General features: G+C 35.0%; 1 protein-coding gene across 1 annotated transcript; it reads left to right on the top strand.

Moving 5' to 3' along the window:
* The first annotated feature begins 10,061 nt into the window (after window positions 1-10,061).
* On the top strand, window positions 10,062-16,222 carry PLGRKT (plasminogen receptor with a C-terminal lysine). Its single transcript, XM_063181374.1, is given in 4 exon segments — window positions 10,062-10,199; window positions 10,504-10,643; window positions 11,595-11,704; window positions 16,143-16,222. Coding segments are annotated over 4 exon segments (468 nt in total).
* Window positions 16,223-17,188: the final 966 nt, after the last annotated feature.

The raw sequence follows: 17,188 nt of genomic DNA, 5'->3' as shown, positions 1-17,188 counted from the left end.
GTGAAATTTTCTTTTTACACAACACAGAAATGCCAAACATGTTTATCTTTTGCAGAAAAAACATCTTATTTAGTTCATTCAAATTATAAATCGTTAGATTTCTACTTCTGAAAATGGTATTCAAGGGTTCTGTGCTTTCATCTGTTCTTCAGCTTTTGCCTGTGGAGAAACATCTATGCATTGCACACTATGCACAAGCCATGTCACATGCATTCACAAATCGGCTTGAAGTGAAACTGCTGGTGAGTGTTTGCTATATCTACAAATGGCACTAAAGCTCTCAGTTTTGTAAGAAAATGCTTCGGGATATTATTTCATCATATATACTAATGTGTAAATATTAATATCATTAGAATGTGATTTAATGTTACAAAAGGTGTGTGACAAAAGTATCTGGTTTTGGAGAAATATATCAAAAACTCACTGAAACCATAGATACATGCAACTTAATAGCATATGTTTTCTTTCCTTTACACTGTCAGCTCTTGGTTAGGGGCAGACCATAGAATGATTGCTTTATCTTCCTGCCAGGATTGTATTGCCTTAAGAGGTTTGCTTTGAATGGCAATAAATGAAAGTAACAAGGCAGTTTTCTATTCATGTTTAACAGTTTGTCCTTCAATCTGAAATGAAAGAAGTACCCCATAGATGCTTATTAATTGGCCATATCTTTTGACTAAATTATATCAAATTTTCTTCTGAAATAAAAATGTAAAAACAATTGAAAAATATAGATCTGTTATAAGATATGGAATAGGACTACATTTCAGTTTATATCCAGACACTCATGTGTATCTCAAAACAAGATGTTGTAACTTCAGTTATACAGCTGTTTATTACTGCTGTTTGCTTTTCTTCTCAATGTATTGTACATTTTCTTCTCAATGTATGTTCTCTTTGTAATTTTGAAAATATACAAAGAAGGTGTAACATTTGTGTTTGCCAAGTAAGAAATAAGTTTGAACCTTCCAGCAGGAGTTTTAAGTTTGTTTCTTATTGGATTCTGTTTGATAATCTAGGTAACCCTCTAGTGGTTTTTGAAGTTCTTACTTCTGAAGAAATTTCTAGTGAAGTTGCTATGGTAAAATGTGACAGGATGTATATAGTAAAAGAGACAAATGAAGCATTTTAAACATATCTTCAAGTGAAAAATGAGATTACACATTTAGCAGAGATAAAGTACAAGCAGTATTTGTATCTGCATATTTAAGAAGATAATGTTTCTGTACAAATAAGTAACTTCCTTAAGTTATTGGTCTTGTGATATTTGAACTGAATCATGGATTCTACACATAGCACTTTGCTGGACTTCCTTTACTACAGATACTGAGAATTTTGTGAGTGAGAGATAAGGAAGACCTGATTTATTTATCAGGCAGCTCATGGGTCTCCTCTGATCTCCTCTCCTCAGTTTGTTTTAAATTCCTTAGAATTAAAAATATATTAAGAATGTATAGATAATATTAAGATAGATCAGTAGAGGTTTTATGCAAAACTAGACACTGGACTATATTCCTAAAGACAAATGCAAAATGTTAATGGAAATTAGATGAGGAAAAACCGAGACTTGAAAAACAAAAACATTAAAGTCTTTTTGACACCTAGTAGGCTCAGTCTTGGTACTCCATCTTAAACAGGTACAAGGAATTCATAGAATCATAGAATATGCTGAGTGAAAGAGAGCCATCAGGATCATCATGTCCAACTCCTGGCCCTGCACCTCGTAAGCCTATTGTTTGTTCTTGGTAGGGACTTACATCTGGCACATGTCCTGGTCCTTTATTCTGGAATTCTTTTTGAGTAATGAGCTATAAGTAGAAATGAAAAAGAGAGTATGAGAAAGTGTGAGTAAGGGCAGGGGGGAGATGACATCTCTTTCATTTAAAGAGGATTATATTTACAAATACAATTTTGGGGTTCAGTTGTTTATTTTATTTCCTTAATAAATTCAATTAACTCATTACTCAGTCAAAATGCTATCAATTATTTATCAGTTGATCTTAAAATGAAATGGTGCTTAAAATGCATGTGTGCACTATGTTTTGACTCTTGGCAGGAAACATGGCTAGTGTTAAAATGCCAGTCAGTTTCTGAACAAGAAAATTTTCTTCGTGCTTCTTCTCTTTCATTGATAAAAAAGGAAAGTACTGACACAGGTTTCTGCAGTCCTTCCTGAGCCTAATAAAACTTTTTGTGATGACATTTTTCCATCTATAGATTTGTCACCTTATCATTGTTAGTAAAAGATCAACCACCTCTATGATGATGCCTGAAAAATTTAATTTCTCCTAATGTCTCAGACACTGAGTCATTTTCTTCAGGGTCATGAAAATCCCTAACCTTTTCCTCCCCAAAGTTTTCAGTGAAATTTAGTCAAAAGGACTTTTTTTTAGTTCTAGTAAAATGAAACCAATTGTTCCCGTTCTTTCTTGTGAAGTAAAATGTAAGCAAGTTTTGCCTTTCCAGATTACTACCATCTGTTTCCCTTTGGGGTGGGAAATAGCTAGATTTGTTTTCTATTGACAAGATACTAGTAGCGCTTACGACATCACTAATGCATTTGTCTTGAAGCGTTACATAAATTGTTTTGCCCCTTAGGTGATCTGGGCTTAATTCTGGGAAATAAATGCTCTCTGGTAACAATTCTATATCCTTATTAGTTTCTCCTCATGAAATGGAACAGAACAAGATAAATGATACCTGTACTGAGGAAGATTAGAACCATCTGTCTTGCAGGGAAAAAGCCAGTTTGGTTGGTATTAGCTGACAGATTGTGTACTCTGCCTGATCACTGTAAAGAAGCAAATGAAGTGGTTAACACAGAGCAGATTTTAATAGCTATTTCTAATATGTAATGACTACCAACAAAAGATGCAAAACAGACTGGTTGCTGCACTAGTAGTGAGACAAATATTAATTAAATTTATTCAGTTGAATCAATTATACCAGCATTTTTTGGGGAAATGTCTGTGACTAGTACATATTATTGTGAATAAAGCTTGCAAATTTTGTCTTGCTTGGAAGTGCACCTCCAGCTTACCTTTATATGTTTAGTCTCAATTTGTTGGAGCAATTTAACTGACTTCAAAGAAAAATGCCTTCTTAAACTGCTTCCTGTGCCACAAAAAATTTACCATAGTTCCTTTCCTCTTAATAGAGCAAACCTGTCGTTCTAGTCTTTTGTTAAGTCCACTGCAGTAAAATTTAGTCTTTTACTTGCTTTCTATGGAATACTATTTCCTGAATGTTAAGTTTGGGAGGGTGGGGGACAGCTCTTACTCAGTTATTAGTCAGATATATAAATTACTTGATTTTGTAATATTCACTCTATGTTTTACATGTTTTGATCTATTTTACTATTCCTTCAACATTGATACCTGCTTTTACATAACTGGCTATTCAATTACTTTGGTTTGTCTCTATAAAGCTCGGATAAAACTTCTAAGAATTCTGAACGCTGGTAACAGTACCTTAAAATTTCACTTACTTTTGTTGATAAGATTATTAAATGCAGGTGGTGTATGCCCTTCTGCACTCTGCTGCATGTTTGTTGCCTAAAAGCCACATAAAAGAAAAATAAGAATGCTGGGTTAGTGCCAAGAAATTTTACCTTCATGCTTTGCCCCATTAAATTGAGTCTGTCTTTGGGCAGCACAAAATCTCACATGGATTTAAGGGCTTTTGATATTATTTCTTCTTTATAAAGAGTGTAATTTCAGTACCTTATTGACAAAAAAAAGGAATATAAAGGATTTGGTGCTAATAATATGAAGGCCATGGGTTCAATCCGTGACCCTTCAGATAAGGGTTGGGACTTGATCCTGGTGGGTCCCTTCCAACTCAGAATATTTTGTGATTCTGTGTGATTTTTTTTTCGGTGCAGTTTATATTCTGGCTTGTGGCTAATATTGTGAGACCCTTTTCTTTTTCTGATAACTCTTCGCTTGTAAATAATTTGTAATCTGTCTTTGCGTGGGGAAGCTTTAAAAATTAAGTTTTCTTTTTAAAGTGCAGTTTCTTGCAGTGCCAATAATTTTAATTGCTGTGTGTACTTGATGTGAAAAATATCTGCAAACAAGCTTTGAAGCATCAGGATAAAACATTTAGGTCTGATTTATTTTAACTGTTTGATCTAGAGGCCCATTTCCTGAGATGTCTGTGGGCATGCTGGTCATAGAACCAAGCAGACACTGCATAATTATTTTAAGTTGTCATCTTTGTATTGCACTCTGGCTTACAATGGAGGTGTAGAGATAGGTATTACTATTCTATTTTTCATTTCTTTTTGCCAAAGAACCATTTGCAGCAGCTTCTTGTTTTACCTATTGATTAGAAAGAAGGACCAAGGATAAGTCACGTGAGCTTTTAGTCTTTCATCTACTGGTGAAATGCCACATATAGCTGTACTATCTGCACACTAATTTTCATACATGTTTTGGCAGGGATTTGCAGATTTTTTTTTATGTGTGACTGTCACTTTTTTTTTTTTATATAATTTAAGCCTTATTTTTCATTACAGCTCTCAGTCCTCGGAAGTTAGAAGCTAGTACTTTTTAAAAGAATGCTTTCAGAGTGTCTGAACACTGAAAAACTGTAAGTGAAAATAACCTATTATAGGCAGAGTAGCCATGGCCTCTAACAGATGTATTAATCTATGACAAAACTGGAGAGCTCTTTTACATGAGTGTAAGGGAATCCCAAAAGTTTCTTAAAGTTTCAGTTTTCTTAGATTTATATACTGGGTTTCAGAACATAAGTAAAAATTGTGTTTATGTGATTATTTCTTTTAAGGTAGTTAATTCCTTTCCTGTCCAAATATCTGTTTACCAGGACATCAGTATAATTATGTCTTAATGATAGTGACATGAAATATGTTCTCTACAGATTTACTACCATGACTGCTCTCAAGCTAATTGTTTGTTCAGCCCAGTATTTTAGATAGATTGGGTAAAAGAGCATATCTCCCAGGAGAGCCATTAAGCATATTGGGTTGCAAATTGACTCTTTATTGAGGGGTCATTACTGTCTCTTCCTCTGCATAGACACTTAGACACACAAAATACACCATTGAAATAATATTTAATACATATGGGCAGTGAAGAAGAGAGCATTTCACACTGGCTCTCCTTTTAATTTCTATTGAGTATTTGTACACCACCTTCCATCCCATTTAGCATCCCAAAGTAGCATCCATTCCATCTACACATGGAAGAGAGAAAACAAGCTAAGAGTCTAAAGTATGAGAAATTTCTAGTCAAGTGAAGATGTGACTTGTAATCCAGAGAAGGGTTTTTTTTGCAAGTTGTCAAAGTCAATTAAATTATTTCAGATGAGAATTTTCTCCCACTGGATTTTAATCAATTAAATGATGGTATAAATGCTCTTTTGTGTGGTTTGACATCATTGTGGCAGTCTGAAGAATAATCAGTAGAAATGATAAGGATGGTTACCACTGACTAGTTTATTAGCATTATCAGTTTCCCAGTAACTGACCTTTTCCCTCTGTGCCTCACTTCTCTTCATCTGTCATGATTCATTTTGTAACATTGATTTCCTTTTACTCTAACAGTTTCTGTGTGACAGACTTCAAAATCCCAATCACCCCTTACAGTTGCTCACACAGTGTTGAGAAACTACTAGCTGTATTTAAAGAAAAAATGGGAAAGTTATTTCTAATTGGGCCCTCTTGAGAGTGCTATAAAATTTAAAATGTCACTTGCTACTGGTACCCATTTATTTTGAAATACTATACTTAATTTTTAAAATTATGCAATCAATATTTTTGCCAATATAGAAGTTGCTATTACCCCTTTTTTATTATTTTATTAACTGTGTCTATAAAATCATGGTCTGATTGTTACAGAATACAAGTAATTGAAAGGCATGCTGGGATGTGCACCCATGTATCCACATTACAGCTTCAGCTCTCTTGTGCTATGCACAGCAACCTGGCTAGGAAAATTACAGTATCTCTCTTCCTCCTGTTCTAAAGCTACACTTCAGATCCTTTATCTGTAGTTTTTAGTACAAATTTAGTCGTGTAAATCATTCCTATTGAAGTTTTTATGGCTATGTAGATGGGCCATTTGTGTACTTAAAATGAAGGAGAATTTGTTCCCTAAGACAATGGCACTTGGATGGTTGTTCATCTGATAAGTGTGATGTGCACCTGTGGCTTGTTTTCTCAATAATCAGCTTCTCCCATCAGTAAGACTTTTCTAAATAAAATACAGCCCATCTCTGCTAAGTCTGAATGACATACTTTTTGTCTTGTTACCTATGAAATTCTATAAAATGTTTTGCAGTAAAAATCAATACCTACTATTCTTAATTCTTACTTCTGTCATAATGAGAAATAAGTAATCTTAAAAATTGTTGTAAAGTAAGTCCTAAGATAGTAGGACATGGTGTTTTTCCTAAAATCTGCATGTTAATAGATCAAAAGTCTTTCACTATCCCAGTGTGACTGACATTTTCAACAGAACACATGTGGAGGAAAATAAGACACAATTACTGGGAAATTAACAGCTGAAAATGGAATATTGATTTGAACTGCAGTCAAACATGGTTTGGTTTTCTTTCATCTAATTTTGAGTCATTTTTTGTGGTAGACTTCTGATTCTTTTCCTATATACATATGTTTTCAAATCCTGACTGCCTTAAGGTCTTAAGACAGTCGCTTAAGGCACTGTTTTTTTGCCTTAAGGTCTACCACCATCTAGTTATTCACCAGTTTAAAACCAGCACGTCAGGATATCTTGGTCATTCAAAACTACTCAAGCTCCAGATATTCATTTAATATTGGCATGTTAAATGGATAGGCATAAGGATATTGCACAGGAATTGTTTTAATTTTTAAAAGAGTAGTTTAGAGGAGTTGCCTGAGTGCTCATGTAGGTGTTTCATTTTGATACTTAGAGCATCCAAAATTTATTTAAAGGTATATATGCTTTTACAGTCAAGAATTGATTTTAAATCTATTTAACTGATCAGATGTCAGGTCCGGAAATGCTAAAGCAGTATTTGATTGCACAGGATAGGCAGGTGCCCTGCCTTTTGTCTGCTTTGTCAGAATATGCCCAGAGGTGTTCCCTGCTGTGCTGCGCACTGGCTACAGAGCTCCCTGAAAAGAGCTCAGGTGTACTCCAAAGTGGTTTTTCTACAGTTATTCTGCTAAGTTTAAGTCATGTGATGAAACAGTATTTAGTAAGACTACTTTGGCCATAATTGTTGCTCAGTTTTTCATTCTCCTTAAGGAGAGTTTGAAATCCAGTGGAGTCAGTGTGGAATTACCCTGGAACACTTAGAGCACTTAGACTAAATCTCTTAATTACTCAGATTCCTGTTGTAATCCTAACAACTACAGCACTGTAGTCTTTTGTTTTGCAAGATGAAACTATGACAAAGTAACAAAACTGATCTTGAAAATAGAAAGCGTGAATGAAGATATTTGTTGAAATAACGGAGTACAGAACAAAGGGAACTTCTGGCATTTGAGAGACATAATCTTGGGTTTGGCATAAAACCACATAGGTTTTGGAGCATGTATTCATGTATCTGAATTTTCAAAGGGGTTTTGGAGCATGTGTTGGTGTATTTTTACTAAGCTTTCTCTATATAAATTGTGACTAAATAAAAATTGGTTTACAAATCTCAGCATCAGTACTGTAGCTTACTTAGGATCCCCAAACCCATCTCAGGGCTTTCTTGGGGCTACACTGTGCTATCTTGTAAACTATTCATTGTAAAAACATAAACCTTCAGTAACAGCAAGATTTAAATTATTCTTTTAGCCAAATGTCACTAGACCTGCTTTTTACTGCCTTCTCTGGATTAGTATTCCTCTGAAATAATTGTTTCTTGGCTGTCACATTTTGTCATGTACAAAGAGAATGTTCATTTCTAAGATTTGTAATTCCAAAACTTCCCTTCAATATATCTTTTTTTAAAAAGAAATTAATTTAAATACAGTATTGTGTTTCATCTGGTTTAAATTTTACATCAACATAGAAGAAGTTTGTTCAAAGAAAAGAAATTGCAGGCATTTTTCTATGCATTTCTTTCCATCACTTGTTTTTGGATGGAGAAAGTTGAGGGTTATTTCACTCAAGTGAAAGAAAAAAGATCTAGTTAGAAAAGAATATGAAAAATGTTTGATAATGTTATCTGGCTGCTGTCTATAATATAGAAAACAAGTTGTTTTCAATTATCATAAGTTATTTATATGAACTACTTGTAGATATACATGGAAGTACCCTTGGACTTCTGGAATTTGATATGACAGTCTCCTGCAGCATGGTGTTTGTTTGACTTTATTGTTTGTGACTTATCTTTTTCTTTCAGCACAAGAGATGTCAGAGTATAACAAGTATGAGGGGTTTTTTTGTTGGGGTTTTTTTGGGGTTTTGTGTGTGTGTGTGTGTATTTGTTTTTAAAGAAATCTTGTTAGGATCCTTTACTTTACTTTTCTAAGTTTGAACTTACAGCCTTCTTTTTATCCCATACTTACTTCTTTCTAAACACTGTGCATGTTAAACTGTCTGGTTTTTTTCTTCTCCATTGTTCCCTTTTAGCAAGACCTGTATTTCATCAGCATATCCTTGTCCCACTTCCTTACCATGTGCTTCTTCAAATTGAAGCTCATTTAGGGTAATACTATGCATCTTGGAAGCACAGGTCCTTATCTGTGCTGACAGGAAAACAAAGGATCCCTTAATATTTTTCATATATGTGGAAACTACACCTATAATCACACTGAAGATGAAAATAAAGTCATTAAATGGATATTACATGTCATTATTTTATCTTATCATGTCAGCCCTCAGCAATTTACCAGGCTTAGGATATTTGGGACCAAAATGGGTCTAATTAATGGGCAGCGTACTTGTTTATTTTAGAATTTCCAACTGCCTTGTAGGTGACAAAATAAAATCTAATTATTTTGATATTTTATTAAGTGGTCGGTCAGCCATTATATTATTACTTCTTCTGAAGAAAAAAAAACCAAAACAAAGCTATCTGAAAATTATGGCTATCAGAAAGGTAAAGCCTGTTGATATTTTTTGTGAGAACAACAATTGCAATGTAAGTCTTGAGGAAAGAGAAACAGATGAAATAGTACTGTGAGACTATAGTGAATGTTCTTTTTCCTACTGTGTACAATTATATGTAATTAGATCTGTCCTTTTTTCATTATGCTGTCTCAAAATGATTTCTACCTATCTAGACACTGAATGAAGTTGTAAATAAGACAGCAAGATCAACATAGTCTGAAGAAATAATTAGTAACAATTTAACAGAAATTGTTCTGTTCAGGCTAAATCAATAATAATGGAGATGAATAAATGGGTGGAAACCTTAAGTAATTACAAATCCTTTAAATTATTCTTGAATTAGAAAGCAGGAGAAAAGAACATATTTAATTAGTTTTAGAGATTCATTAGAAGAGAACTTTCTGAATTCAGTCTTTGTTCTTTCTTCCCTAGAATACACTCATTTAGGCAGCTGGTATTCTGTTTCCTGTACCTTGTTGAACTTCTTATCCAACTTGGTTAGTCAGCCTAGACATACAAACCCAGGTATTCAATTTTTTCCCCACAAGACGGATTATAAACATTGCTATGAAGAAGACTTCTTCTTGTTCTGTTAACTAACTTCTCCACTTTGGATTCACACTGCTTATTTTTGGCACAATTATTATTTTTTCATCACTCTAAAAAGGAAATTCTTTTTGTGTTCTGTATAGTTGACAGGAACTTCTGAGAAATACTGAATTTACCTTATTTAAAAGAAAATGTAACAGTAGATTTAGATGGGGCATGTAAGTAAAAAAAATAAATCTAATAGTCTGCTTTTTTATTCTTCTGTACCATAGAAAATTCTTCTTGGACATGTGAATATATTGACTATATTGTACTTTTGAACAGTTTTAAATTTTATTTATAGAAGTATTTCCTCATGGACTTTTGATATATATTTATTATCTATTAAAAATCTGTTGTCTTCACAGTGCTTTTCTATATTTGTAACTGTGGTGTTGCAGAAGAGTTATGAGCTTTGCGATGCATCATGAGGAAGAAGAAATCCTGAAAGGGCAAAAAGCTGCCAAGATTGACTCTAAAATTATTGCCACTAAATTAGAATTAAGCAGAATGAATTGGGAAAGCAGGTATGCTATGAATCAGCATGGAAATGCAAAGGTCAGAGAATCTTAATCTAGAGAGTCCTGCTGAGACTTGGGTCCCACTCAAAACCTAACACTGCAATTTTGCTTGTCTGGACCTTGAGAAGCACAATTAGAAAGATTCTGCATAAAAGCATTTGCTAATTGACCTAAATGGTTTTTGGGTAGAAACTATTACTGAAGAAGGCCATTCTCAATCAAAACCCATGAAAGACTGCCTTCTTAGTTAGTGTTTTGGATTTATAGACCACTGAGAGATTGAGTCAATCTTTAAAATAAATGTATGACTTAGATTTGTTTAACTTGTCTCCCTTCTTTAGCTGGAAAGGCATCTAGCACTGCAGAACCTGATGAGAGACAGGCAAATAGCCATGCTGATTGCTTGGACATGAGAATTTCTCAAATATTTCAGGACATTTTTTGGACACTTACTACTGTAGTTTTAACAACTGGATATGAAGTTTATTCCCTAACAGAAAATGTAAGTATATTACATTATATATTTTTATTTTGCTGGGTCTTGGTTTTGCATTACAGGTTTTATCCAGTTTTTATCCAGATATTATTTTTATCCATTTGCTCAGAGATTGATCAAATGACAAATGGACACTGCTTTGAGTGTGTTCTGGTTATGTGTGTACTGCAGATTTATTTAAAAGTGGAGACATGAGCTGACAATATGACAATAAAATATCTGAAGTACAAAAAGTCCACTACAAAATAACAGTTGTGTGTGGAAGAGGGGAGAGTATTTAAAAGCCACGCTATTTTATTGTCTGTACTGAGATTTAATGAATTGTTAGTGAGTAGCACATTGTCCATCTGGATTTTTTTTTAATGCAGGGAACAAGTGGACATATTCTGAAGTCTGCTCACTTAAATTTGAATCAACTGACCCAAGGGAAAAAGAAACCTTGCTAATAAAGCTATATTGAATAGCTTTATTCCCTATATTGAATAGGGAAGAACTTGCCCTATAGTACTTTTGGTTGGTAATGTTTTCTTGGACTGTAAAACGTTTAGAGGGAATTAGGAAATATTTGTGGTTTTGTGTATATAGTGAAGATTAAATGCACCTTATGCATTATGGGTTCTCTGTAGCATTTGGAAATGAACATAGAATCTATATTGTTATGTGTTGCAAGTGGCTGGGTATATGGCACTGCACATGCATGCTAAACAAGTTAGATTAACCCATATTTGTTAATATTTTCAAAAATCACTACTGTATTTTTAAAAAACTCTTGGGTTGAGAAAGAAGGCAACCAGAAGACAAATGTTTCTGAGGAAATAAAAACTTGCTCTTTGATTAGAGATTTTTAGAAGAATACACAAGTCCTAGAGAGTCAAGGTCAGCCTAGAGTAACAGTGCTGATGTGCTGAATATACTAAATAATTTTTTCTTGCACAGAGCAATAAAAAGGAAGAACCCAGCAGTTTTACTGCCAATACTTCCCTTATGCTTTGTATTTTCCTATCATTATGATGTGGGCTATGGGACACTATTGCAAAGGATTAAAGGTATGTAAGTCTGTCCTGTTCTCACAGAGAACCAAGCTTCAGATAACCTGTTATGTTTTTTTTAAATGGCTGGGAGAAATCTTGTAATAGATATTTGACGGTTTCTTTGACAGAAATATTATGTCTCATTTCTTTTCCTGCTGTTGAAATCAGATATTTTGCTAGTCAACAGTACTCATTTCTTTTCAGTTAAGACTGTTATTTTATCTTCTTGTGTCAAATACAGCTGATGTAAGAACTGGATATCTGGGAGAAGTGACAGATGTAGTGATTTACTTCTGTATTCCACTCTCTTGCTGGTTTTTTGGGGAAAGGGTTAGGGATTACAATATAAAGGAACAGAGACATGAATCATGGCCTTACACCTTCATGACCAAACACAGCCATCAGGTGAGGATCTTACTGCAGTGTCCTGCTAAGACTGAAGAAAGGTGAGTCCTGGAAAGTGGGGTCTTGCCTCATAGCTGTCCCTTGTCTATATGATTAAATTATATACATTGTGTAGAAGTTTATGGAGATGCATTTATGTTAATTCTGATTCCTAGTGAAGGAGACTGGCTCAATGAGTGTAGACTGTAAGTGAAAACAGCATCAGACCATGGCATGTCACCTTTACAAACTGACTTAGTTAACTAAATCTAACTAATTGTCTTGTCTGCTACTGGCACAACTGTACTGAAACAAAATAAAAACCTGTTTCAGCACTTAGTCTTTAGCCTCCAGATCTAACACTTGGGTTTCCTAACTCCGCATGCTTCATGGGAAATAGTGGTAGGTTAATTAGACAACACCTGCTGTAGTTCCTGCTGCATGCAGGTGCAAATACATTTTGGTCATGCAGGATTGTAGACCTGTGACCATTTCCCCAACAGCATTAAACAAACTTCTCTGGATTTTATTATGAAGAGTCAGCTAAGCACAGGGAAGAAGGGGTAGTTCTTAGAAATAAAAGTGTTGAAAAGGAGATTAGTACACACAGAGCAGAATTAGCACTTGGAATTTAGAATTTATATGTAATGTGTTTACTGTGTATCGTGTGGTCCATAGGTTGAAGAGGAGCAATGTGGTATCCTATTGCTTTCCAAATATGAAAAGTCATCTTCATCACTTCAGATCCATTAGGAGAACTTCAGCAGCATGTAAGGCTTGTGAAAATGTCTTGCAGAAAAGAAACTGTGGAACCAAATAAAAAATAAAATGGAATATGCCAAACTAACTCTGTCTTTTCCAGATTTTTTTTTCTAAAAGAAATGTGGTAGATCCATTATAAACTCGTGAAAGCATTTGATGGGGTATTACCTAAAGATTAAGTTAGCATGAAAGACATAGAAATTAGTAGAGAGGTAAGCATGGGAGTAAATAAATTATGTCAAATCTTGGGCTTGAAAAGGAAGGTTAGGCTTCAGCAGGGTTATTAACAATATTTCTCAAGATTTGGTCTGGATCTTCATTTGCTTTATATGTCAAATTATGAGTAGCTTATCCTAATCAAATCTTTGGGTGACAAACTTGATTAAGTTCATCAACAGAAAAGAAATAAGCTATAGTGCAAGAAGAATTTATGTTCTGAAGAAATGAGACAACAAAATAGGATTCAATTTGCTAATGTCAGCAAGAAACTGGGGATTAATAGGGATTTCTACCATCCAAGCTCATCAGCTGGAAATGGTAGAAAAAGGGGAGACTTGAATGCTGATGATAAGCAGAATGAATATAATCCAAATAATGTGATGAAATTGAGCTAAGCAAAGTCTAGAAACATCAAGTGAGGTTTCCTAGTATCACAGCATGGTTGAGTTGGAAGGGATCTCTGAAGGTTATCTGGTCCAAGCCCCCTGCTCAGACAGGATCATCCATAGCCAATTGCCCAGGAAAATGTCCAAAAGGCATTTGAATATATCCAGGGATGCATATTTCACAACCTTAGTACAGAGTACAGATGGGAAGGTGCAGGAAAATAACTCCTGTGGAAATTTATATGTAATTCAGATCACTTCTGGAAAGGGAATCTGTAATTTTACTGAAGAGCTGAAACTATTAGGGAATGACAAGCTGCCTTGCAAGAGGAAGAAAAGTGATTAATTTGATTTAGCTTTGTAAAAAGACGTGAGAGATTTGGGTCTACAGATCCTACTTACAGGATAGGATAAAGGAAAGTAAGAGAAGGAAATTAAACTAATTACCAATATCAGCACCAGATTAAAAGGAAATGGAATAGCCTGGATGAATCTGGTCTGGAAATCAGGTTCAGGAGTTCAATTTTATTTTATGATTAAAATTACGTAGTTGAAGAGAAGGTTTTATGACACAATTGACCAGCAGCCACAATGCTTATTCTTAATACTCAACTGATCCCCATGTTCATTCCCATACCTTTGCAACCATTTCTCTGCTTGTCTATCTATTCTATTGGTGCATGCCGTGCTTAATCTCTCTGGTGTAATAATGAATGTATACACCATTCCCTTTACTGTTCTTTCTTTAAATGGTCTCTTTCTTCCAGGGTACGCCTATCGTCAAACTCATAGCCAGTTCCTTCTCCTAAGATAATCTGCAGTTATTTCTGTGCTGCATGGTGTACCTTGTATCTGAGCTAAGGTGATCATATAACATCTGCATCTGCTGCCTTTCATCCTTTGGCATCATTTTATACCCCTGAAAGGTTTCATTGTTTCTCTTTCATTAGCCATCTTGTTTTTGATCTTGCTTACAGCTATTTTTTCTTCTGTCTCTAGCCTACTTGACCAAACACTATCTCATTATTTTAGTATTCTTCCACTGAAATATTGGAAGGGTATTTTTCCTGCTCTATAGCTTGGGCTAAGTAAAACCCAAACTGAAGACATAGAGGTAAATACCTGTTTTGAGTTCTGCTTGTGCTGTTGGAAGGTCCTAAGTTTCCAGGGCTGTGTATCAGGACCTAATCTTTTGGGTCAGGGTTACAGAACAGCTGTCAGACTATCTTTTCTAAACCTCTGAGGACACCAAGAATCAACCTGCTTTTCCTCCTAGTCCAGGCACACATTACTGGTGTTTTCCACACAAATTACTAGAGGAGGGGACGGATTTTATGGCCAGCCTCTAATTGCACAGAACATCTCTACTCAGCAATGGAGCTCTGGCTGCCTTTTCTGAGCTTTAAATAGATGAGTCCCTGTGTCCTGAGCAGTCAGTGGGTCAATGTCCTCTAGTACATGTGAGGAACCGGCATAGAGATTTATCTGTCTAGATCCCTGTCCCCAAGATCTCTTGCTATTTCATAATCAGATGCTATATGCAACTGACTGATGTTGTGCAAGTGGTAACCAGTGTTGGATATTACTGATGGTCCCAGGCACTGCAGTACTATAAAAATTACACCTGGGAGATGTCAGCACTGAGACCTGTTTTATAGAATAACCATAATCCTGACTGCATTGCAATATTCAGTCAGGCTGATCACACATAAATACAGTCTCAAACCACTGTTATAAGGATCATAAAGCTGGGACTTAAGGCATAGATAAACAAGATTGTTGGCATTGTGCCAAATGGCATCAGCCAAAACAAATGCATTCTTTGCCTAATCTTCATCTCTTCTTATATCACAATCAGACCACCACAACATATGTATGATGTTCAGTCTGTATCTTTGTTTTTTGGATTCTCTGTCCTAGATGTTTTCATTCCAGCCTTACCCAGAGCATTCTGCACTCTACAACTTTTCCCTGCTATGCTTAATGTTTAGGTAACTGTCTTAGCAAAGTTTTTGTGAGCAGTGGGCTTTGAGCAATGCTTCTTCAAGTCCTGTGCTGCCCACATTCTGAACATCTTTTAGGCTAGTCCTGAGGCACAAAGAAAGCCTGTGCCCAAACATGTTATATCTGTGACACCGTGTAAAAGTTTACTTGTTAAAGCTTTTGTACACCTTCATGTGAATGTCTGATCCATTTTCTTCTCAGATTCCTAATTACCCCACCAGTCCAAAATTCCTTAGAGACAACTTTGCTGGTACATTGACATAAGTTTATTTATAAAATACATAGCTATGACTTGCTATTTTGCTAATGTGGTCCAAACAAGAATGAGGGCCAAACAAATCAGTTTCTTAAGTTTTCCTTCCTTCCTTCCTTCCTTCCTTCCTTCCTTCCTTCCTTCCTTCCTTCCTTCCTTCCTTCCTTCCTTCCTTCCTTCCTTCCTTCCTTCCTTCCTTCCTTCCTTCCTTCCTTCCTTCCTTCCTTCCTTCCTTCCTTCCTTCCTTCCTTCCTTCCTTCCTTCCGACACTTCCGACACTTCCGACACTTCCGACACTTCCGACACTTCCTTCCGACACTTCCTTCCGACACTTCCTTCCTTCCGACACTTCCTTCCGACACTTCCTTCCTTCCTTCCGACACTTCCTTCCGACACTTCCTTCCGACACTTCCTTCCTTCCTTCCTTTTTTTTTCTTTTTTTAAGGTGAAGCAGAGAACATACTTGACACACAGAGCACTTTGCTGGAATTGCCTAAAGGACCTCTTACATTTAAAGATTTGTAGAATATCAGAATATCTCATAGCAATTTCTTCATAGAAAAATAGGAGGAAGGTATTAAAGCTACATATCTGAAATGTGATTATAATACTGCATTTTAACATAACTAAATAATTAAAAATTTGATAAGATTATGAGCTTTTATAAAATAAAAAAATTAATGTATTTTTAAAACTAGTACTTTCTAAAGCAATTGGTTTTATATTATATGTATCTCTTAAAAATAATCATTATTCTGTAGTATATTTTCCTTGTTTATAATGAAATATTGTATTTGCACTGTCTATTCAGAGTCTGAAAATAACTTTCACCTGTAGTAAAAAAGTCTGGTACTGACCAAACTCAGTATAACCAATAAAGATATGGTAATTGGTAGTTACAAGTTTGTATAAATTTATAAATAAATATATACCGTTTTCAAATACATTTCAGGATACACAGCTCAATTTGAAGTCAGGAGCAGGCAGTCAATTTCTTTGAAAAATTAGACACTTTTTATTTGCTGATCTTTAGGCAGTGAACTCACCATCTCTGCTTCTGGAATAAACAGCTTTTATCAGAAGTAGGTTCAGAAGTAAACACATAACTTGCTAACTGTGTGTTTTACTGTTAGGGAAAACTCTGTTAAAGTATGAGCAGAGATAGCTTCTGAAGAAGAGGAAACAAATTATGTAGCTATTTCCTGAATCTTTTTCATGCTTGTTCAACATTCTGAAACTCAGGATAATTTGTTTCTTAATACTTGAAATCAGAGTTTCACTACTAAGATGAATATTAACTTAGGCTAACAGCAAGCAAAATTATTAATGTATGTTTTTGTAATGAGTAGATCCAAGTGGCCTTACAAGTACTGAAAAACTGAAGGATTTTTTTGCATGCCTTTAACATGGTATATCCTGAGAATATAGTTTTAGTATACTTTAATGTTCTGATGTCACACTTGGAAAAATTGTTTCTGTATTGGAAAGCTT

The sequence above is a fragment of the Melospiza melodia genome, chromosome Z (genome assembly GCF_035770615.1).
Source record: "Melospiza melodia melodia isolate bMelMel2 chromosome Z, bMelMel2.pri, whole genome shotgun sequence".
Lineage (NCBI taxonomy): Eukaryota > Metazoa > Chordata > Aves > Passeriformes > Passerellidae > Melospiza > Melospiza melodia.
Note: the sequence above shows the minus strand (reverse complement) of the source record. Positions and strands in the feature narration are given on the sequence as shown.